At 38.2% G+C, this 22,823-nt stretch overlaps 1 protein-coding gene and 1 long non-coding RNA gene across 4 annotated transcripts; both read right to left on the reverse strand.

Annotated features, from left to right (window-relative positions):
• Positions 1 to 4,690: 4,690 nt before the first annotated feature.
• Positions 4,691 to 8,141, reverse strand: LOC130547515 (NXPE family member 3-like). Its single transcript, XM_057323482.1, has 8 exons — positions 7,964 to 8,141; positions 7,498 to 7,559; positions 6,705 to 7,109; positions 6,189 to 6,604; positions 5,993 to 6,069; positions 5,701 to 5,904; positions 5,272 to 5,609; positions 4,691 to 5,162 (listed from the first exon to the last, which is right to left on the reverse strand). The coding sequence occupies exons 1-8, from the start codon at positions 7,986 to 7,988 to the stop codon at positions 4,968 to 4,970; spliced, it is 1,722 nt and encodes a 573-aa protein (XP_057179465.1). The 5' UTR covers positions 7,989 to 8,141; the 3' UTR covers positions 4,691 to 4,967.
• Positions 8,142 to 13,209: 5,068 nt separating this feature from the next.
• Positions 13,210 to 22,213, reverse strand: LOC130546299 (uncharacterized). Of its 3 annotated transcripts, none has more exons than XR_008961762.1 (5): positions 22,124 to 22,213; positions 21,908 to 22,010; positions 21,539 to 21,777; positions 14,809 to 14,870; positions 13,210 to 14,029 (listed from the first exon to the last, which is right to left on the reverse strand). It is a non-coding gene; the product is annotated as an uncharacterized LOC130546299 (long non-coding RNA). The 3 variants fall into 3 exon arrangements; XR_008961765.1 differs by lacking the exon at positions 22,124 to 22,213 and adding an exon at positions 14,305 to 14,341 and having other exon boundaries at positions 21,908 to 22,099; XR_008961761.1 differs by lacking the exon at positions 22,124 to 22,213 and having other exon boundaries at positions 21,908 to 22,099.
• Positions 22,214 to 22,823: the final 610 nt, after the last annotated feature.

Here is a 22,823-nt window from a genome sequence, read left to right on the forward strand (position 1 = left end):
AAATATATATAACTAGGCTTGTTTATTATTCAAAATGACCAAAACACTAATAAACATTTTGATTTGTAATTATTTAGTTTACTGTAATGCTCACTTTGTCTTATTTTAAGTTATCTAGAGCCCCTGGCATTCTGAGAAGCGAAGCATGTAAAACAGTGTAATTCGTCTTTTAACCACATGGTGTCGCTCTGAGACTCTCGTCAGATCTCAAATGAGCACAGCCGGAATGAGTCATCAGGAGGCTGAACTCCCGTGCTGAGGATACACACATTATACCATAAGCATCTCTCTCCTGTGAAATATGACAGAATTGCATCCAAACTCCAATTATTTGTATGATACACGTGACGTTTTCCAACTAACCTATAACATACACAATGCATGAATAATATGTTCTCAATGGTGCATGGTTGTATCTTTTCCATACAACAAAGCTTGTGTTGCATTTTAATACTTCAGCTGATTATGAATGCATTAAGAGATCTTTACGACATGTTGCCAAAATTCAGTATTCATTCATACAGATCGTTAGTCTTGTGTTTGTTTTTGACGATTTGTGCCACACACAAACATCTGTTCCCATCTTAAATAGCTCTGGAGATCTGAGGGCTTCGCGAGAAGATAAAAGGAACTCGTACACCGTGTTGACTCCCGCTTTACATCTGAGCAGTAATTTGGCAGTTCCCAGAGAGATGGAGGGAAAGAGAGAAGGAAATATTTCCTCTCTTCTCAGTCTCTCCGTCACTGTAATAGTTTGCAGTGACAGATTACACTATGCAGCAATTAACGCAGAACATAATTCATTATACAAGACAAAACTTCTCAACTGTCTCATGACACGAATCAAGTATGATCCAGTTGCCCATATACAAAGTATGAAAATTATGAATTCAGAATCATGAAACACTCGCAGCATGCTGCTGACCTGACCTCAGATTTGGTGTGGGAGTTAATAGTGTGTGAGGAGACACTTACCCCACGAGACAAGGCACGAAATTGGGTTCATGAGAACGAGATTTTTACTTGAATAAATCCTCAATTTTGAAATATATCACAAAACGGTCTTTAATTCAACTGAAAATCATTAGATAAAAAATGTATGCTGCACATTAAGATCAGCTTGTTGGCTAATAAATGTCATTCATGCCTACAGTATATTTGAATAAATTAGGCTATAATATGATTCAAATGTGGCAGGGGCATCTTCAACAGATCACCTTGACGAGAAATCTTGTCACGTTTAAATCTCGTGAGATCTTGCGGCACGAGATCTTAGGCTTGTTTGAAAAGAAGACGAGAGTAGGCGTCTGCAGTGAGGGGAGGAGTGAAGAGCGCAGGCAAGACGGACACTTCCCAAATCGCGCTGTCGAGTCGACTGGAAACGTCAGCAATGGAATAGATCGCGTTCACGTTTTTTATCGCATTTTTCTTGGGCCAACTGAGTTTAAAAGTGAGAAATGTTCTAAATCGTATATTAGACAAAGTCTCAACCATGTCAAGGCTGTCCGAAAGAATTTAGACATGTTCTTTGACAAACGAATGCTTAAACTTAGAACCTCCGATTTCAAGTTTCCAGTTTCCCCCCCCAAAAAAATATATACATTTCAAAATTGTATGTGATATTTAGGCCTATCCTTCTGGGGAGTTCCTATATTGTGTAAATTCTGTAACTCATTTCCAGAAAACACAGACCCTATTTTTTCAGAGCATATTTTTCTTTAATTCCTGGACAAAGTGCAATAATTGTGGTTAAATGAGTAAAATGTTGCGAATTTAACATGTCGTTTATAAAAAATGTAATATGGAAACTGTGAAAAAGGAGGTCAAACTTTTTTTATATTAATAACTTACTTTTGTTAGCTAAGAATTTAAATTCCAAATGTATTTTTTTAATTGTTTGTAGTATTTAATTTGGGACAATATTTAAAAATGCTGAAAAGCAAATAATAAAAAGCTGGAATTTTGTTAGACTTATTCGACAATATAAATTATATTTCTTGTTTTGAATTTATAAATATGAATGGATTGAACATTTTGATTTTTTTTCTTTCTTTTTTGTCTTTGTTGTTTGGTTTGTATTATCTTTTATTATTTTTTCTCGTCTGTTTTTCAATGTAAACTGTATACCATCTTGTTTTGTAATGTTTTTGTTATACTTTAATAAAAAAGCGCTTTTTATCGCAGATGAAATCTATGCAATTGAGTTGCCACTGCTTTTACATCAAGGTGGTTATGAGGACTATATATTTCACGTGTGTTTTTTCCACATATAAATCTCAAAACCTATAGGCCTACACTTCAGTTAATGGACTTATTAATGGAACACTTAAGAAAAAAGATATCAGCTGACATTCTCGCCCAATGAGCATTTAAGCTGTGTCGTCAGCAAGTTGTTTCCCATCGTGCTTTTCATCAGCGCAGTTGGTGGAGAGCAACTGCGCCCGACTGAAGAATCCGATACAGCCGCCTGGCCGTCGCGAGAGTTTTTTGACGTCAGCATGACATCAGAGCAAGGCGGACGTAACTCGGACACATTTCTTACCGGCATGCATATCGCGCTGATCACCGGTGATCGGTTCTCAGAATTTGGCCATCTCAAACGAGCCTCTTGTCACATCCCTGGGAGAATCAATCGAGGAATTAAAACGTTATTCAAAATAGTAAAGCTTACATAATTGCCACTTCAATTACATTATTGAATCAATAGGAAATCTATGGTTTACCGCTAAATAAAATGGGAAAAACTGTTAAAAGACACTTACATTTGCAGCAATTTGCAGCTTTGTTTTCTAGCATATCAACCACTTGTTTATAATCACTGGAACATCATAATTATCAGTGCTTGCATTTTTAAGTAGTCCAGGGGCTTTATTTATAAAAACTTGTGTACGCACAGATTTGATCGTGAAATCCACGGCAACGTTCATATTTATAAAAACGGGTTTTGACATTTTGTGAAACCTGTGCAACTAAGCATGCGGCTATCTGCATTTTTCTAAGGGATGAGCATACTTTATGCAAAATGGATTGTTTGTGAAGGCTTTCTGGGGTTTTGTGAATTTTCTCAAAATGTTCCATCATTTTACAAATATAGCGTACATTTAAATGAATACGAAACATCAGAGTTTGCAAAACAACATGCTTTAAAATTTTCTGAATAACACTGTGACTGGTATTGGGACAAAACTCATTCTTCTTTGTTTATGTTCCAGAACTATGAATGTGAAGAGGCTGAATTTGGGATTGTACAGTACAGACAACAACAACAAGTATCTACATCATTTGGGCAGAAGTCTGAAATCAATTGTTGATCCTGGAGACGAACCAGATGGCACTTGCATGTGTGTAAATTCGAAACCTACGCAGTGTCACCATTGGATGTGGGATTTTGGACTCATTTATGCCCTTAAAGCGTCAACGAGTAACTTTTTGACCTTAAAATAATGTCTCTAAAATTATTTTAGTGGTAGGACAACTTTTAACTGGACGAATTTTACTGCCGTTACTACCTAAGCAGCCTCCTATCGGCTGAAATTGCACTTGTAAATTTGATGTTCGGGCCGGTACAAGCCCCGCCTATCCCCTGCTTTACGGCATACGTCACGTTTTACTTGTAGCCTGGGAGAAGTTTGCCAACAGCAGAGCTAACAGTAAGACGAAACTATCCAAAACATCACCATGGCAGAGCCAGCCAAAAAACCAAAGATGGTTTTGTCGGAGGAAGCAAAGAAAAGAAAGCGAGAGAGTGATCGGACACGAGGCCGGTCACGAATCAATATCGGACGGGTTTACACTCGGTGGCGTGAGCTGCAATAGGCAACGGGTTGCAAAACGTATGCAGACCTAGCGGTCCGGCTCCTGGATTTTTAAGTGTTATTTGTACATTTTTTGTTACTGTCCTGTACTTTTGAACGTATTTGTTATTAGTCTGTGTCATTGGCGCAACACCGGTTCGCACTTTATAAGCGTAAGATAGCTGAGAGATAATATATGGTTGCCGGTGTCGATAGCTAGCATGTTGTCGTGTCTCGTGTTTTGTGGACAATATTTCATTATATTATACAAATGACACCCTTTGCAAACAATGCTAAGTTACATACACGAGATCAACTATGCAAGCAAAAACAACTAGGCTTACTTACCGTTCTTTGTTGACATTACAGTTTATAATTATGGAGAAACGATACATAAATCTTTGTACTGATATACTAAGAACATATGGTAACACGGACTACTTTACCTGATCGGTGGACTTAGTTTGAACGACGTATCTGGGTCCGTCGGCTTAGCAAACAAATTCACTTGTATTGAGCTGCCAGCGGGAAACTTTTGCGACAGTTTTTACGACACTGCATACAGACAATTCCGCTAAACAACCCCGTGGGGCAACAGTAAGCAAAAGTTACTCGTTGCCGCTTTAATCTTAACAATCGGAAAGACCTCAAGTACACGTTTGAAGCATTTTAGAAAATCGTGGCACTGGATAAAACTATATAGGCTAACTACATAATTATAATAAATACAAATTTATAAATTAATTTTCAAATACTGTATAAAATTACTCAAATGTGATGCATTTGAATGAAATAGCTTTTATGTAAGAATACCCTATATCCTGTTTCTTATGTATTTGAAACAAATTAGATTTATTGATACAATTACATAAATCTCATTATTACTTTAACTTGTTTATTACTCATTTATATATAACATAGACATAAAATGTAAAATGCACCTTATGTGTTGCGTACAATGTATACCTGTTACACCACTAAGGTGCAGCGAACGTAATGTCCAACTCAGGACACATGGCCAGGCACTGGTAAGGACCCAACCTCACATCACATTGGGACAAATTACTTATTTTTCTGACATGACTGCTTAAGCATGTTGTGATATTTCAAGAACTTATAGTTATTTCAAGAACTAATGGTGTATCATCAGGTTTTAGCTTCACGTTGAGAATTTCATTCAGGGCAAATAAAGGAAAGAAAAATGTCCATCTCATTTTTGATGATGACAGTCCCTGGATGAATGTTCTCTTTGCTGTAGTGACAGGCTGTCATTTGCCATACATCCAAAATATAAACACCAACATCCTGAAAAGCCCACCGCAGAATTCTGTCCAACTGAAGAGAATACCAGTCACTGCCAAACACATCCTATTACAAAGACACAGAGGGTCAATATACGGTATATACATTTACAAACATGCCTAAATATCTTTGTAAGGAGATTTATGCCTTTGACATTATTTCACTCTTACTGTACCTTATAGCCAGTGTTGACCGTTTTGATGATCACAGTAGTTTCTGGTGCTCGCTGTAATAAATCTACAACAGCTTTGCGGATCCTCAACACTCTGCGGTTGAAGAAATCCAGAGGGTATGTGGTGAAGTGTGGTCCCAGATTAAAGACGATAACAGTGTTAGGTCCTCCAGCCAGATCTTCAATCTCATTACTGATGTAGTGCAGATCGGCAACTTTAGTTTTCCTACAGCGCAGAGGAGCGTTGTGAGCTCTCCAGTGGAAGTCTATGTTGTTCTCCACATCCACTGCTAGAAGAGGTCCTGCCTGATACTGAACATGCAGATTCATCTGCTTCAAACCTGCAGTGAAAAAAACAACACTCATCCCATCAGTGATTCTTACATCTATGATTCAAAAAATAGGTATTGATATTATTGTATTTGATCTCACTTGGTACAGCTTTCAGGAAGAACTCAAACCACTGTCTCAAGGTAGAATCGCCCATCGTGTAGATGTGTTTGTCTTTAAGGCATTGTGTAGTTGTTTGGGTAGTAAAATGGCGAGTTTTACACACAAAGGACGTCCACACATCATTCAGGTAAAAGCCAGCGGGAACTGGCGAGTGCAAACCAGGACGACATTTCTCTCTTACATCTGCAGGATGTAATAAAACATTAACCGTAAGTTACAATTGATTGAGTTCAATTTTACACATCAAATATGATATCAAAGGCCAACATACCAATTCCTTCACTTTCATCAGCGGGAAGAATGTTGATGATGCTTTTTTGCCCATTGATACCTTTGTTGGTTTGCTTCCTGGTAAAGAGAACATTTAAATCATACTTACTTCCCATTGTTTTATTCATGTATACACACAAGAAGCTATAGGTAATGGCTAAAATAAGGTTATGTAAAAAAGTATCAGTTATTCTCACATAAACCTTGCTTCTTTTGCAGTCACACGATTAATATACCCTCCCATGGAGTGATACACGCGGGCGCTGCATGGCAGAGTTTTGGGTTTCTGGCAGCGCCATTCTTCTCCGGTGCGAGAATCTTTGTATTCACAGCAGCAATCTTCTGTTGCCATCGTCTCCAGTCCATTCTTGTCCCACTTCACATTACACTTCACAATCTCTTTCAGTCTGGTACCATTCAATCCTGGTCCTTCAAAATATCCATTAAAGAAAACTCTGTCAGAATCGGTGTCCCTGTGATGCTTGAGGACCTGCACAGCTTCACTGGAGTGGATCAGACGCACAGCCACCTTTGCCTGTCCCACCCACGGCAGAAGAAATCGCACAGAGTAGGAGCCGTTGAGCAAGTCCACCACCTCCCCAAACACACTGTCCTGTAACACAAGAACATTCTTAATTCTCAAACAACCGTCCCAGGTAGACTAGATAAGATACGGAGAACTCGTAACGACACCGTAGACATGTAAGAGAGACCTTTTTGGATGAAAACAGCTTGGCTTGAAAGAAGTCTCCTCCGTAAGGTTTGGCTTTATTTTGAAAATCTCTCGTATGTATAGTAACATTAAGCTCTTCGCCTATTTGGTAGCTGTCTTTCAGGTTCTGAATGATGAATGTGGAGTGAGCTGGACTTGTACTCATGGACACACTTGTAATTGATCTGTCTGGTCCAGCCCAGTAGAGAGCCCGCTGTAAACTGGAGTAACTTTCTGAACTGATTCCAAATTCAGAATAAAATGCGTTTGTTAGTGACTCTTTTGAACTGATTTCTGAGATATCAGCAGCAGGGAAGCTGGAGTTATGAAGTTTTGCAAAGTGTTGAAGCAAAAGGCTATGTGGAGATTGTTTCTTCATTTCATTACCCATTTGAGACCGTAAAACCTACAAACATATAATACAAAAAAATATTGATAATTCATATAAAAATATGACCCTGTCTCGGAAAACTAGAGGCTAAAGTCTCGGAATCTAATTTGGAAATAATTAATTAGATTTTAACCTTTAATTTCGATATGATTCCAATCTTTGACATGCAAGTACTCAGTTAAGATATCAAAGCTATTTTCACTGAATGTGCTTTGCTATGTGGCTTCATGTAGAAAACAGCAAAGCACCAAAAGTGGTTTAACTGGGTTTTCACAGGCAGGGTCATACATTTGTAAACAGCTTTAATGCACAATGTTGTTGTTCCCCATCTTGGGCAACACGTACAGGATTTGATCAAATTAAATATGAACATTAATGATTTTAAGTCATTGAAATTACTTACCAGAAAGCATATCATTCCAACGCACATCCCAATAAATAACACCTTTAAATACCATCTGCGACCTGTGAGATCAATTTCATTAACCAGTAAAATAGGTTACCATAATTAGAAACTTGTGTTATAAAGGAAAAAACAAAGCTTTTGAGAATAAAATGTATACATGAAAAAATAGGCTCAAGTAACGTCGTAGAGTTGTGAAAATAAGTTGTAATGTCAAACGAATAAAGGTTGTAAATTGACGGAATAGACGTTAATAAAGCTAATTCATTCATTTTAATTTGTCGTGACAGATTTATGTGCGTTTTATACATTTAAAAAATACCACAAAGACATTTTCTTTAGCATCAAATTTCTTTAACATTCCAAGTTTTTTGGTGACTTTGTTAAAAACATAACTTCAAACAAAGACGGCGTTATTAAACTTAGCAAATACGTTCATGGTGAAAAATAAGCAGAATTTACTTACTGCTTTTTCCAGTTTCACGCTCCATTTTTATCTGATGGCACTTTGTAACATGAATAGTTAAAGCACTATTTGCACTGAATGTTTGCAAAATCACCTCACCTTACGTCAGCCGGCATTACTGGGCTGTTTAACCTGCACTACAAGAAATACACATCATTCAGCGCTTACAAAAAGCAACTATGTGTATTGTGGAAAACTGTATTGATAATTATTGGCAAAACCATAGTTTTACTACGTTAACATATAGTTTTACTATGTTTTAAAAATTCATAATTAAAAATGATTTGTTTGTTTGCAGTAAAACCATGGCAAATTTTTGTAAGGGAAGTCTTATCTGATTAATTGTAATTTTATAAAGTTTCCATTACTGATAATACTGATAAACAATATACTTCAATGAAATAATATACTTTGCATTGCGTGACTTTTACAAGGCTCATGATTTTGACTGCTGCACTTTTGCGTCATATGTCGAAACGTAAACTATTTCTTTTTTTCCAAAACTGCTAACAAAGTTTGTTGACATTTCTTTATACCTTTCAGACGAAATATATTGCAGGACTGGTTCTACTGCATTTGTTCAGTCTGACGAAATTAGCTATAGGACCTCAAGCCAATATGTACCTCAAGCCTACGGTACATCTTCCAGAACGACCAGAAACCTGGGAGTGGTGATCGACGATCAGCTTAACTTCACTGATCATGTTGACAGCACCACCCGGCCCTGTAGATTCATCCTCTACAATATTAGGAAAATTAGACCTTTCCTATCCTAGCATGCTACGCAAGTCCTAGTCCAGACTCTTGTTCTGTCCAGACTGGACTATTGCAATGCTCAACTGGCTGGACTTCAAGCCTGCACAACCAAACCTCTACAGATGATCCAGAATGCAGCGGCAAGAGTGGTCTTCAATGAACCGAAGAGAGCACACGTCACTCCTCTCTTCATCAAGTTACATTGGCTCCCTATAGTCGCTCGCATCAAATTCAAGACTCTGCTCCTGGCCTACAAGACCACCACTGATTTGGCACCCCCTTACCTTCACTCGCTAATGCAGACTTATATACCTGCCAGATCCCTGCACTCTGCAAATGAACGACGTCTTGTGGTGCCATCCCAAAAAGGTAAAAAATCTCTCTCACGTACCTTCTCGGGATCGGTTCCACATTTATGGAATGATCTGCCCTCTGCTACAAGATCAGCAGATTCTGTAGCCATCTTTAAGAACCGTCTGAAAACACATCTCTTCCGTCTACACTGATCAGTTCTGACTTCTATTTCTTTTCTACTCTTTCAAAAAAAAAATACTTAGCTCTGTATACTGTGGTAGGCTATATGAGACCAATTCTCTTTTATTGCTCTCATGCTTTTTGTTGTCCTTAAGTTGTTCCAATTGCTTCCATTGTTTCCCTCATCTGTAGTCGCTTTGGATAAAAGCCTCTGCTAAATGACTAAATGTAAATGTATATGCAAATCATCCCTTGTGGGCAAACGAGTAGCCAATCCCACAAAAAAATCTGTTTTTCAACTCTACACTACATACCCTTTTTGATTCATAGTTGTTTTTTTTCCAATGTATTCAGTCTTTTCTTTAAACATCCAAACTTGTCTGCACTGTAAATAATTGCTGTTAAAAAACAGCCAAATTCTGACAGTAACATACTGTTTTTTTATTAAAGACAATAGGTGTTATAATCCCACTATTTCAGCACAGTTGAATTGCCCAGTAGGACATTTCCCACGATTTATGCATGACGGGGGAAGCAGTCAAGAATATGAATAGAGGAAAGAAGGTCTGAGGTTGTACTGGTTCGTCGGGGAGGCATCCTCTGTGTTTGGGGGATAAATGATTATAGAAATACATAGCATACTTTCCTTGTCATTATCAGAGAGACATCTCATGAGTTGTGTGTCCCACTTTCATCACATCCATTATCCTGGGTGAAAGATGCCTTTTGGTGAGGTGCTACTGATAATGCCCTTTGTATGGTTCCCATCAATGCGACACATCGTCAGTTGTGCACCTCAGCCTCATTGGTTGTTTCAGAAGCAGTGGGCAGCTATCACTGCAGCTCAAAGGCACCGCAGTCGTTACCCGCCGGCCCTGAATATCGAACCGGCAACCTTCTGGTCACAAATCTGACTCTCTAACCAGTAGGCCACGACAACCCACACCATTAATGCGCGCTCAGAGCCCCCGGTCCCGTATGGCATAACATACCAACACATTACCAAAATCAACGCAACCATACGCGCCAACCCGTTGGCTAAGGCTGTTATAGCCCCCACAACAGTAATATACTGTAGAAAACAATGCATCCTGGGCAATATTGTGCAGTTTAAGAAACTACTGTTAATTTACAGCCATCTCTCAACAGTTAGCTACTGTTTTTATGCAATACGGTTTTGTACTGTAGTATGCAATGCATTGTGGGCTGTGTTGACCTCTTCAGATAAGAATGGACATTACGCCTTTTTTTGGTTTAGACCTATAAAACTGCATGTTTCTATCATTTTAATAATACGTCACAGATTGTTAACCAAGTTAATGGTAACCTCATTGTCTTAACCCTGTTATATTTTATTTGATTATGTTGTTTTTCAAACAAAATCAGAAGATATTTTAGAGTTGTACAACACAGGATTTTTTAAATTTAATGTCCATCCCAGTGGACATGCGGTCTTAAAAATGATAAACTGGCAGACTTTTTGCACTCCAGCTCATTACACACGATTGGCATTTCACAAACATTGATTCCTTGATTACCAAGCACAAGCATAAATATGATCAAATCAGCCATCAAGTACACAGAAACCCCACAGGCACAATCAGACATCTAAAATGTTGTACTCAGACTGAAATACTGCAAAAAATACGTTTTTCTATTTACTTATTGTTATGTCTTAATGTAAACAAGAAGCTGGAAACTGTAGTTTCCTCTTAGAAACTTTATTAACAGCTAACACATTCAGGATAACATGCATGCACCAGCTCAGCATACTTTTTCTCATTCGTCTCTCTACTCTACACATCTCTGTGCAACTCAAGTAGCTCGAGTGCCACCTAGCGGTACATTAATGTAACAACACCACATAATCCCCTTTCAGTTAAATGACGCTCCTGTAACCAACAAGTAACATGAAACAGAATCAAGAACAGCAAATCTGCCTTGCATCAACAATATCACACATAATGAATCACATGAAGCAAAACACAAAAATATGAATACAAAAGAGCATTTAAAGTAACAAGCCATATGAAACAACTACTCAAATACTATTCAGCACTTGACTTTCATGTAAGTGTATGATGTATGTGCAAAAGTCCATGTCAATTTCTGTGACTAATAAACATAATCCTTTAGCCAACCTGGCTCACGTCTTTGACGTTGCTCTCTTGGACCAGCATCAGGAGACACTGAATTTCCAGACAATGGAACATGAGCGGGAATCAAGTTTTCGGCATTGGCAGTCATTCCATTATCCAGCTCTCTGGCACGGGTGCAAGACACGACACATGCCACTTTTTTCCATCATCCAAGATGTAAGTGTAAGGACCAACTTTCTTTCTGACCTCAATTGGAGGTGTGAATTTTGGATAGGCTTTTGGTACATGTACTGACTTTTTAATGCGCACTTTATTCCCGGGTTGAAAAGAGAAATGTCGGACTCGATGCTTGTGGTCAAAGCGAGATTTCATGACATCCTGAAGTGAGGAAACACGCTTCTGCAGTGGTGTAGACTCATGAACAGAAGGCGAAGGTTTCAGGACATTGAGACGGGTACGCATTTTCCTTCCATGAAGCAATTCGAATGGGGAAACACCTGTTACAGCATGAGGTGTAGCGCGGTAAATCTTTCCATGGTGCGGACTCTTTGGAGCTGGAGTTGGACTCGTGACCAGAAGGTTGCCGGTTTGATTCCCAGGGCCGGCGGGTAACGACTGAGGTGCCCTTGAGCAAGGCACTTCACCCCTACTTGCTCTCCGGGCGCTGCAGTGATAGCTGCCCACTGCTCCGGGTGTACATGTGTTCACCACTTGCTGTGTGTGTGTTCACTACTCTCTGGATGGGTTAAATGCAGAGGTCACATTTCAGGTATGGGTCACCATATCTGACTAACAGGTCACTTTCACTTTCACTTGAAGGATTGCTGATTGAATTGTACTCTTGAGAATGAGCAGCCCACTGAGCTATGCACATACCAGCTCTATCAGTCCCTTTTGTGGTCAGCCGTGTCGTTAACGCTTGGTGGTCAGTCCGCAAGTAAAATCTGTGACCCCACAAGTACGTTCTCTATTTTTCCACCGCCCAAACACACGCCAGAGCCTCCTTTTCAACAGTACGTTGTACAGTTCCTCCAACAGTACGTTCTTGACCATCAGTGCCAATTTGTGCGAAGACAGCACCTAGTCCAGACGCGTTAGTAGAAATGACCATCGGCATCTCCGGGTCAAACAGTATAAGTGCAGGACCGTGTACCAGCAGCTTCTTTACATCAGCTAAGCTTTGTTGAGCTTCATCAGACCAGCGAAATGCACTCTCATCGCTCAGGCACGCACGCGGAGGCATCAGGCATACTGTTTTCGAACATTCCAACATCATTTTTTAATTATTGCTGTCACAGATGGGACGACCTGTCAACATATGCTGTAACAACATTTGTAGAGAGGAACATATTGAAAACAAAAAATACGCCGGCAAGATGATGCATTCGCCTCTGATTATTCTCCAAACTATTTCTGTCAGCACTTGTGTTCATCCGCAGTAATGGGCAATTCTTGTACTGATCTCTTTGCTAAAAATACATTTTTTTCCTGTAGTCAGAGAAAGTCTGGTGGGCCGTCACTTCAGTTGTTGTTTCTCATTTGCATTAAACAGCATCTGAATGTGTAATGCGGTCAATTAAGAAGATGGAGTCGCCCAGACGAGCTTACGGTGTTTTCTGAAAATTGCCTTTGCAGCATCATTTTATTTTCCTCTGACATTGTTTATATGTAAAAATGGCGCATAGCTGCAAAATTTTGAAGGTTTCCATCTATTTCTATAACAATTGGTAACTAAATTGTCAAATGAAGTTAGGCTATGTTTTCTCCTGCACCAGCGCTGAGAGAATTCCCTGTTTCTGCATTTCACCAGTTAAAGTGATAGTACATCCAAACATGAAAACTCTCACCCTCATGTCATTCACTGTATATGCATTTATTCTGCAGAACGCAAAATGAGTATGTTTTATACAACTTCCATTGTGTGGACACAAAAAGAATGTGTCTGAATGTAAAGAAAATGTCCTGGCTTTGTTCTAACATCTACTGAAAAAATCTTTCCCAAATGAGTAAAATTGATTAAAAAAAAAAACTGAATTAAAAGACAACTTGCTGTAAGCCAAGTGTTTTATTTAACAAGCACATGTGGATGTAAAATGGGTGTCCAATTAAAAGGGAACCATAAAGAATAAGACGAGAGCAACGTTGTTAACCCTGGATTATGTTGTTTTATACACTGTTTATACTTTAACCTGGGTAACGAATCCTACATGTTCAGATTATATTATTTCAATTTTCTAAATCAATATCAATGACGAAGGTTGCTTGCGACAAGTGTGCGACTACGTTCTTGATCGTACAAAGCGTATTAATATTTAATGAAGCAAGCACTCATGAGGCAATTTGTTTACGGGAGTGTGGTTGCTAAACAATTTGCAGTTACATCAGTGCATCATTTCACACCGCAAACCTTTGACACCACACAGAACCTCATAGAACAGATAATCCGGAGTTAAAAACAATGCTATTATAACCCATTATCTTACCATAGAATGTGGAACATGCCAGAAAACAGGTTCTGTAGCATGCTGAAATAAGGGGGTCAGGGGATATTGAAGGGAAACACTGTCAACACGAAGACATAATAAAGAAAACATATGTTTATATTTTTAACATATTATTTTAAGGATAAATGGTGCTTGATGTTGTCTCCGAGACTTGTTGTGTTGAAGCATGTGACCGTAGGACAGTTTAGGACCCTCGCAGGGCTGACTGGATGGCAGGAGGTAGATGTTCATCCCTGGAAAGATAGAGAAGAAGCTAATAAATGAATATAAGATGCAAATTGGAGATGTTAGCCTGAAGAGAAACTGACAACTGTTTGTTACGCATTGCATTTCTTTTTCAAACAGGATTAATCACGTTGGTTGAAATTGCTCAATCTTCCAGTTGCCTTTGTACGGATACAGATTGTTTTTTGCAAGGAGAATTGAAGACAACATGCAGTGTGACACGTAACTTGGTATTAAAGGCTTAAAAATAAGATATGAAAATGCAAAACAAATGTAATCTTACAAGCAATACGATCCATACAATCCAACAGCTGCCGTAACTATAACAATATAGAAAAAAGGAATGTTTGAAGTTTACAGTTTATTAAATAAATAAATAGGGCCTGTATATAAAAATGAGAAAAAAAAAATAGAGAAGACTCACAATTAAAAAATGACAAAATAAAAGTCTTGATTTTGGGGGAAAAGCGCTACTATGAGTTTAGTTCCCATCAAAAGTGTATATTATGTGTATCTATTAGATGAAGAGAGGTGAAATGAGCACATTCCATGTGCCCCGTGGCCGTAGGGATATATCACATATGTTTTAAACCCAAAAACATCTTAATAAATGACTACACGCAAATTACCTTTGACTTTGACCATCAATACATGACCACTGTGTGCAAAGCTGTCATATTGCCACAACAGAGGTTTTAAGAGGTAATTTAGTATGAGGCACAGGTATTTATAGCATAGAGCTGTAGCTTGGTTTCCCATGAGCCTTGTGTGTTGTGCAGTCACTTACCATTGTGGTTTTTGAGGCTGGCAGATACGTCGCTGCGTAAGCTGCATAGTTCCTGCATCAGGCTGTTGAGAAAGATTAAAGACAAAAAGTCTCCTTTTTTTAAGGAAATCCAAATGAGATGTTTCTAGAGATTCTAGAGATCAACCGGTAAATGTTTTTTCTCCTCAGAACAAGCTCAGTGTTGTATTATGCAGATATAAATGTAATGTTCGCGGCAGTACATATTAGTATGACATTCAATTGCAGTATGAAATCCACTGGATGCTCTTTAGGGAACGCTCCACATTCTCCCATCCACAGATGTGACGTGTGTAAAATAAAAGCAATAATAGGAATGTGATGGATGTCATGGGTGGATGCCTTCATTACATGTTGACGCTTTCCAGAATATTCTATGAACTGCGTATGTACTGTTCTGTGCGAGATTGATAGATTTTATGAACAGTTGTGGAAAATAATTTCATATGAGGATCTATTTTTAGGGCTGCATGTGACATGTGAAATATGAACCAGATTGTAAGTATACAGAATAATGTAAAATAATATTTTTCAACGAGAAAGGTGTGTATATTATATATATATATATATATATATATATATATATATATACTGTAAGTACAACTTATATATATAAGTTGAGTTTGGTATTATACAGCCTGATCTCATGTCATTTGAAACTCGAATCTGTATTGTTATATTATAAGAAATGATTATATATTCATATTATATATTATAAAAAAGTAAGAATGAAGCTCCACCTCAAAAGCAGATTCAACTAAAACGTATGAATAAGATCGAAGTCATGCAAATAAGCCAACTTGGAAAATACTTACGAATTACCATATTTGTATTATTTTTGTGTATGTCTGATTCTCATACCTGTAGATGCTTCAAATTCTTTCAAAAAATAAAAACAATAATAATGAACAAACAAACAAACAAATAATATGAATAAAACACAAAACCTCATGCCATTCAAGATATAGTTCAAGAGGGCATAAGAGATGAAAAACATCATTTTTATTTTCATATATTTTTGTTATTAAATGTATTTTCTTATTGACTATTTTCAAGACTTAAGGTTTAAAAATACAATCAGGATACTCTTCAGAGGATGTCAAAGTTCAATTTGACCCCAAACATAACAGGAGGGTTAAACACCTATTATTTTATTGGACATTTTTCACAAAATTGTGTCATGTCTCTCCTATCACACTGCCATCTCATTTCATTTCATACCATCATAGCTCAAATCAATAATTCATGTCCATTTATTTATTTGGTAAATCGCCACGTAATGAGTGTGATAATGTTCAGTCAGCCGGTTAATAGCGCAAAATAAACTCTTTCAGCCTGATACAAGACAGCACAGCTTCTCTTCGAGGTTTATTTTATGATAATGACCATCCGATTGTACATTATCCCGCCGAGATAATGACTGGACACCAATCGCTTAATAAAAGATGCGGTATAGTGAGGTCACGTGACAAAATAAATACACCGTACACAGTTCAAGCCATTCCAAGCATATTCACAGATCCATATAGTACAACAAAATCTGACTGAATTTAAACAAGCTATTATCAGAGCGAAGTAAAGCAGTCCCATTCCATTCTGAAGCGAAGGGAGCTCATCTCTGGCATTAGAATTGAGTCTCATTTAGCTATAGCTGCATCCACACAGCCTCCCTGCCCAGACACCAATTGAGAAAAATCACATTTTCAATTTGTCTGGCCATTTGTGTCACAGGCAATTGTGAAAGAAGCGATCTCTACAGGTGGTATAAGCGGCTGCTCTGGACGTTGATGAATTTGGCTTACCGGGGGTTTGTGTTTAATCTGGAGATTTTGTGACAGCCATGAGCGCTGGGCCTGTTAGTGAACTTGCGCCACGGTTAATGACTTCAGCCTCACTGTTGACAAGCAGCTGAATAAAAGACTGCGTCTGACGCTCACTACAAGATGAGAAATGTTCCGGAAGCGTTCAGATGTCAATAAGAAACTTATTACACTGAAAATGAGCAACACCACATCTAAATGCATGTTATTAATTGTAGCCATATCATCTGTCTCCCTGTCTATCTTCCAATCTCTTTGTCTGTCAGTCAATGTATCTGTCTGTCTATCTGTCTATCTACCAATCTCTTTGTCTGCCTGTCTGTCTGTCTGTCTATTTATATATCTGTCTACCAATCTCTTTGACTGCCTGTCTATCTATCTATCTGTCTGTCTGTCTGTCTGTCTACACTTTCATCCAACCAACCTACCATCCATCCATCTCAAAATCCATCTATCTCCTGTTACTAAATATTTTTTTTGCAATATTTACATATTTTTTTAACTTGCACTTATTCAAGTTTAACATAGACACATTTTCAATAAAGTAGGTCATATGTTAGGAACAATTTGACTAATATCTGTTTTCGGACATGTTAATGCAGGTTCTTGGTTTACTCAACCCGTCCGAGACACACAACCGCAGGCCATTACTCACAGTTATAGCTTTATAACAAATGTTAAACAATACTCAAATTTCTTAATTAGTACACATGCATTGCCAACAGGACATTATTTGAATGCCTTATGCTCCACTAACCAAAACTGCATAATACTTATCTTAGCTTACACAGACACACTCCCAAGACAAAACACACGATAAGTGATGCACACAAATGAGCAGGTCTCTTCCCGGCGGTAAGGTTAGAGAGATGATGTTCAGTTTTAAGTATGCATCATATCAGTGCTGCTGTTTTAAGCTTAGATGGCCTAGATACTACAAATGAAAAAGATCATCTTGAATGCTGGGGATGAAAACCTTTACCCCGCGTACAGAAAAGAAAACGTGTTTCGTTCACAAGACAAATCCAGAACAAGTTTAATGTTTAGGTCCCAGAAACATTCACATATACACAAAAAATGTTGGAAAATAACACAATTTGATATTACGTAGTCAAATTGTGACACAATCTAAAGAACTAAAATAACTAATACTGTCTGTGAAAACAAGAATAAAAATCAGTTATGTTACGTAATAATAATTGATATGTTAAAGTTAATGTATTAATTTAATTTATTTAAATTTATTTAAATTAAATTACAGTTTATAGTAAGTAATTGATCTTATTAATAAAATAAAAACATTTTTGACATTTACAGTGTACAAGCTGCAATCTGTTTGCCTCTCTATTGCCATCTCTGTTTAAAACATGAAATTGCTAGTTACGTAATGACGTCAAACAACTTTCTGTAAAATAGTACCTGACAGCTCAACTTTATTATTATTATAAACTTTTTGTTGCAAATCGGGGTAAAACAGAACAATGATTTTTTTACATATACTTTATTAAAAATATATAAAAATTGCGTTAACAAGTCAAATGTAAACTAGATTTAGAAGAAAGTGTTTCCCCGATTTAACCAAATACTCAGTGATGTCAAACCTGTCCAGCGAGCAGCTTAATCTCTTCACATCACAAGCTTGTGTGATTTTGACACATAAAGGAAGTGATGTAATAGAGGCCAGAGGTGCTTTAATGCCACTGTGGCATCAGATGTAATTAAACCTTTCTAGTTCCCCACAGCACCTGCCAACTGCTGACCTTCAGGCCAGAAGGAATCTAATTCAACACCCTTTTCTAGACACACCGAGGAGTTTGTTTTCTAAGTAGCTCTCAGCCCATACAGGAGCACTCAGAGAACTGTGACAAAAGTTCAAAGGTCAGCCGAACAGGGAAATAAAGTAGGAAATCACTGAAAAGTTACATTCCTAACGTCAGATTGTCTCTCTCACACACTTAGTTCTTTAACCCCGGCTTGCTCATTTGTGACTAATTGCATTTAGTAAAGAATACTATTCTTTAAACAGAAAAATACATAGATATGTAGAATCATAAAAAGAAACTACGTAATAGGTTCAATTTTGTTTGCATATTAACCTTAATTGCCAAACCTTAAAGTGGTATAGGCCAATGCTAAATATTAGAACATAAGTCACGTTGAATGTCACCATTCCCCAAGTGTGTATATTTTAAACTATAATCGCACGGACATGTTTTTCTCCTTCCGTAATAACTCAAATAAGTCACATCATGGATACGCTGAGCAGACTTAATTATAAAAGCCGGTTGCCTGGCCCAGCAGAAGGCTCTCGAAAACTAATTGAGTCATGGTAAAAATTGGAGAGGTCCTGTATGAATAATTAATGAGGGCCAGAGCCTGATTTCTTGCCATACGGTTGGCTTATTATCAATGCAGATGTGAGGCTCATCCATTTATACGGAAAGTGAGAAAGGATGTACTCTTAAGTCAGTATGCACAACCTGAAGTCATGGAGTATGAATGGGTCCATTAACATCTGACCCTTAAAGAAAATGAATCACTGAGCAGCTTACTTAGTCGTTTGGTTCCAAAATGAAATAACTCTGTTTTATTTTTTTTTATTGTGCATTTCAATTAATATCAATCAAACTGCAGTTGCTTTGTTTTGATTTAAGCCATAATAACTAAAAATACAGCTAACTAACACAATAAAACATGATAACTTCATAAAAACATGATTTTTGAACATTTTTAAAAACAAAGTTATCTCATTTTTTAACCAAACACTTCATATGTATATATTCTATATTTTTTAAATAACACATATTTAATATACATATAGCGAAGGTGAAGCTGACGTCACGCCCTATGTTGCATGTTGCCGTGGCGCCGCCATCTTGGGAGGATAATACTCCACTGCTATTATTGTTTTGATATGTACCGTTACTTGTTTTGTTTGATATATGGAGAAATCGAAAGTGAAATTTCCATGGCTTTTCCTGAACGACTCTGCATAATGCTATTGCAGTTTTTTAACACAGCAAGCCTGACCTATCATAGTTATATTTCCTAATGAAACAAGAAAAACAAAACACTGCATTGAATGCACTAGCAGCCATCCTCCCAAGATGGCGTAACATTCAACGTGGCGTGACGTCGATTAGCAGGCTCGATACAATATAGAATATTGTAACAGACAGTGGCGTCGCTAGGCCCTTTTTAGGTGGGTTTGGGAGGTTAGCCCCCTAATTATGTAATTTGTACAGGAATTCGAGATAGCTTTAGTCCTCTTTAAAACTCTTATTATGAAAACGTTGGCAAGCTGCGTTATTTAGCACATTCAGTTCACAGCGGCACAGAGTGGAGTCAACGTCAGAAGCAGAGTACAAGGTGTGTGCATTAACATGACATCTGCATCTTTGCCATTCTTTGTTATAAATGCAGCTCACATAATATGATGCGGGAGCGATTCAATTTTGTCTGCGTTTACCCCTCGTCACACAGTCTGGTGCGGCTGTGTTATTCATTGTTTTGAGTTCTGATTAAACAAAAGTGTACCTAGTAGCTCTTTGTCGTTTTTAAGATGCTTCAGTATGTTTATTACTAATTTAAAACATATTGGCCCGGTTTCACAGACAAGGCTTAAGGTTTGTCCCAGACTAAAATGAATGTGTCATGATCTTGTCCTTCTTGTCCGGAGTTTTCTAGTTTTGTGGACAGGGTCATGACGGTACCATGTCTTTTGTGTGTGTTGCGTCTTGTGTGGAGACAGTGGCTGTTTGTTATGACATTGCGCCACGTGTCCTTCTGTCTCGTGCTTTGGCCCCGCCCCCTCATTATCTCTCCCTTAGTGTTTAATTCCCGTCACCTGCCCTTCACTTGCCCCATGTAATTATCCCTTGTTAGTGTTCCCCTTTATTAAGCCCCAGTTCCCTCTGTCCCGTGCCTGTTCGTTTTGTAAGATTTGTAAACTGTGTGACTTTTGTGCGTTAGTTTTCAAGTCGAGTCTTGCATGCCATGGTTTTGATTGTTTATTTTGACATCCTGGACTTCCTTTGTTTTTGCCCCTTGTGGGTAGTGTTTTGGTTCATAGTCTTGTTTTTGTTGGTTTTGCTCCCCATCGTGCGTTTTTGTTAGTTATTTTAAATAAAAGTTTTTCTGTTAACCCCTTGCTGTCTGCTCCTGGGTTCTCTCTGTAACTCATGACAGAATGTGTGACCTGTCTTAACCTGTCTTGAATATAGAATATTGTGTGTATATATACAGTATATATTTATATATACTTCCTTAGCTGATGTCATCAGGTACAGCTAATCAGTGTCAACCAATAGTAAAACATCACATACTAGACCGTGTCCTTAAGTTGCCTTCTTATAGCTCTTCTACAGCGTTTTAATCATGCCACGCTCAAAAACACCCACCGCCATCCCCTGCATCTATTAGGTAACCTTTAATTTCATCCTGCAGCATCCTGATTTTTATTCATTTTCTCTTCTGACAGGTATGTATATTGCCCAAGGGATGTACAGTATATCCCTTTTTTGAAAATGTTCTGGTTCCCCATGTGGGGCATATTAATCCTGCACTCCTGCTCTGTCCGTGCAAGGCTGCATGGACAGGCACAGAGTTCGCCCAGAACAGTTTCATTCCACCTGCTATTGTTTAAATCTTTGACGGTAGTGGTCCTGACAGAAATATATACAGTATATATACATACACAGGCCTATGTATACTATATGTGTACGCTAATTTGTAAGAATTTATACAGTCTCATTCATAATAACAATATTTAAATAACACCCTAGCAACCACTTAGCAACACATTTAACACTTGGTGAGGGTTTACATGAATGTATGCTTGTTTGAGCACGATCGTTGATTTTTGTTTACGGTGGATAAATCATCAGTCATACCTTTTGTGGAGTCCAGATGGTGGTATCGGCTTATTTCATTGTGGCCAGGTGAGCCTTTGAGGGACTTGGGGAGTTAAAATGTAATCTAGATGTAATTTGGAGTATGAGAAATGAAATTGTTCAATGCTCCTGGGGCCTTTCGGTGCCAGTTGGACTTGACAGATTCGCACGCACACGCACACATAGCCCTGTTTAAAATGGGACACATCTCCTCTACATGGCAAAATGCATCCAGAAACCTGAAAGCGAGAGAGAGTTTATAATGGCATAGAAGATTCCATAATTGCACCTCAGCGCATTATCAAATATTAATCAAATCTTGGCATCTCCTTCACAAATGCTATCTACATTCAAATCAGATGAACTTACTCGAGAAACGTTGTGCAGATGGATAATCTCTTCGTCATTTGCCGCACGTTTGTGACGGGCCGCTGATTGCTGCTTTCCTTGACAATGTCACAACGTCCCCCGTCTCATTCATGTGAATTGGGGAAGAAGGAAGGTTAGAGTTTGAGAAATGGACACAAATTGGTAAGCAGACACAACCCCAGTTAATCCAACTTCAGCTGTAGAGAATGGTCTCACCTCTTTCACTGCTCTGTCCAATTCCACAAGAGGTGTTGAAGCCATGTCTGTCTTCCGTTTATAAGTGCGTGGCATGATGGGTTTTGGTCTAAAATTAAGAATGTCACATAGTTTAAGTGCTAAAATGTAAGAGTACAATGTACAATTACAAATTAATAACATGTTGAAAATAATCATAAGTGGGGGCGAGTTGTGCCACTGGCACAACTTAACCCAGGCCCTTTGGCACAAATCACCCCAGACCCACAAGTTTGAAAAACTAGCATGATCCAGCAGTTAAGAGCTAACATCATGCTAACTGTATAGACTCATTGTGTAGCCTGCTAAAGCACTAAAACATGTGTGAAATGTTTTCTAACTTGTCTATAATTGTTCAGACACTACAATCAAAAAACTTGAGCTAAAATGTGCTTACCTCTCATGCCATGTGTCTCTCTTCTTTGGAGGATGAGTAAAATGGATGGCTTTTCAAAATGATGTGGTCACATGACCAATTTCTTCTATGGTTTTCCAGAAACAAGGGGTGGAACTACTTCCCCCCTGGCACAAATCACCCCACTCTCCCCTATACATGTGGGCTGACATTCTTGACACACCCACCAAACAAGAGAAAACGTATCTCAAACCCTGTTGCACACCGTTTCCAGGAAACGTGTCGTTCAACCCGGAAACCGTAGCAAAACGTTGCTCTCCGGTTTGA

Source organism: Triplophysa rosa, linkage group LG2 (genome assembly GCF_024868665.1).
Source record: "Triplophysa rosa linkage group LG2, Trosa_1v2, whole genome shotgun sequence".
Taxonomy (NCBI): Eukaryota; Metazoa; Chordata; class Actinopteri; order Cypriniformes; family Nemacheilidae; genus Triplophysa; species Triplophysa rosa.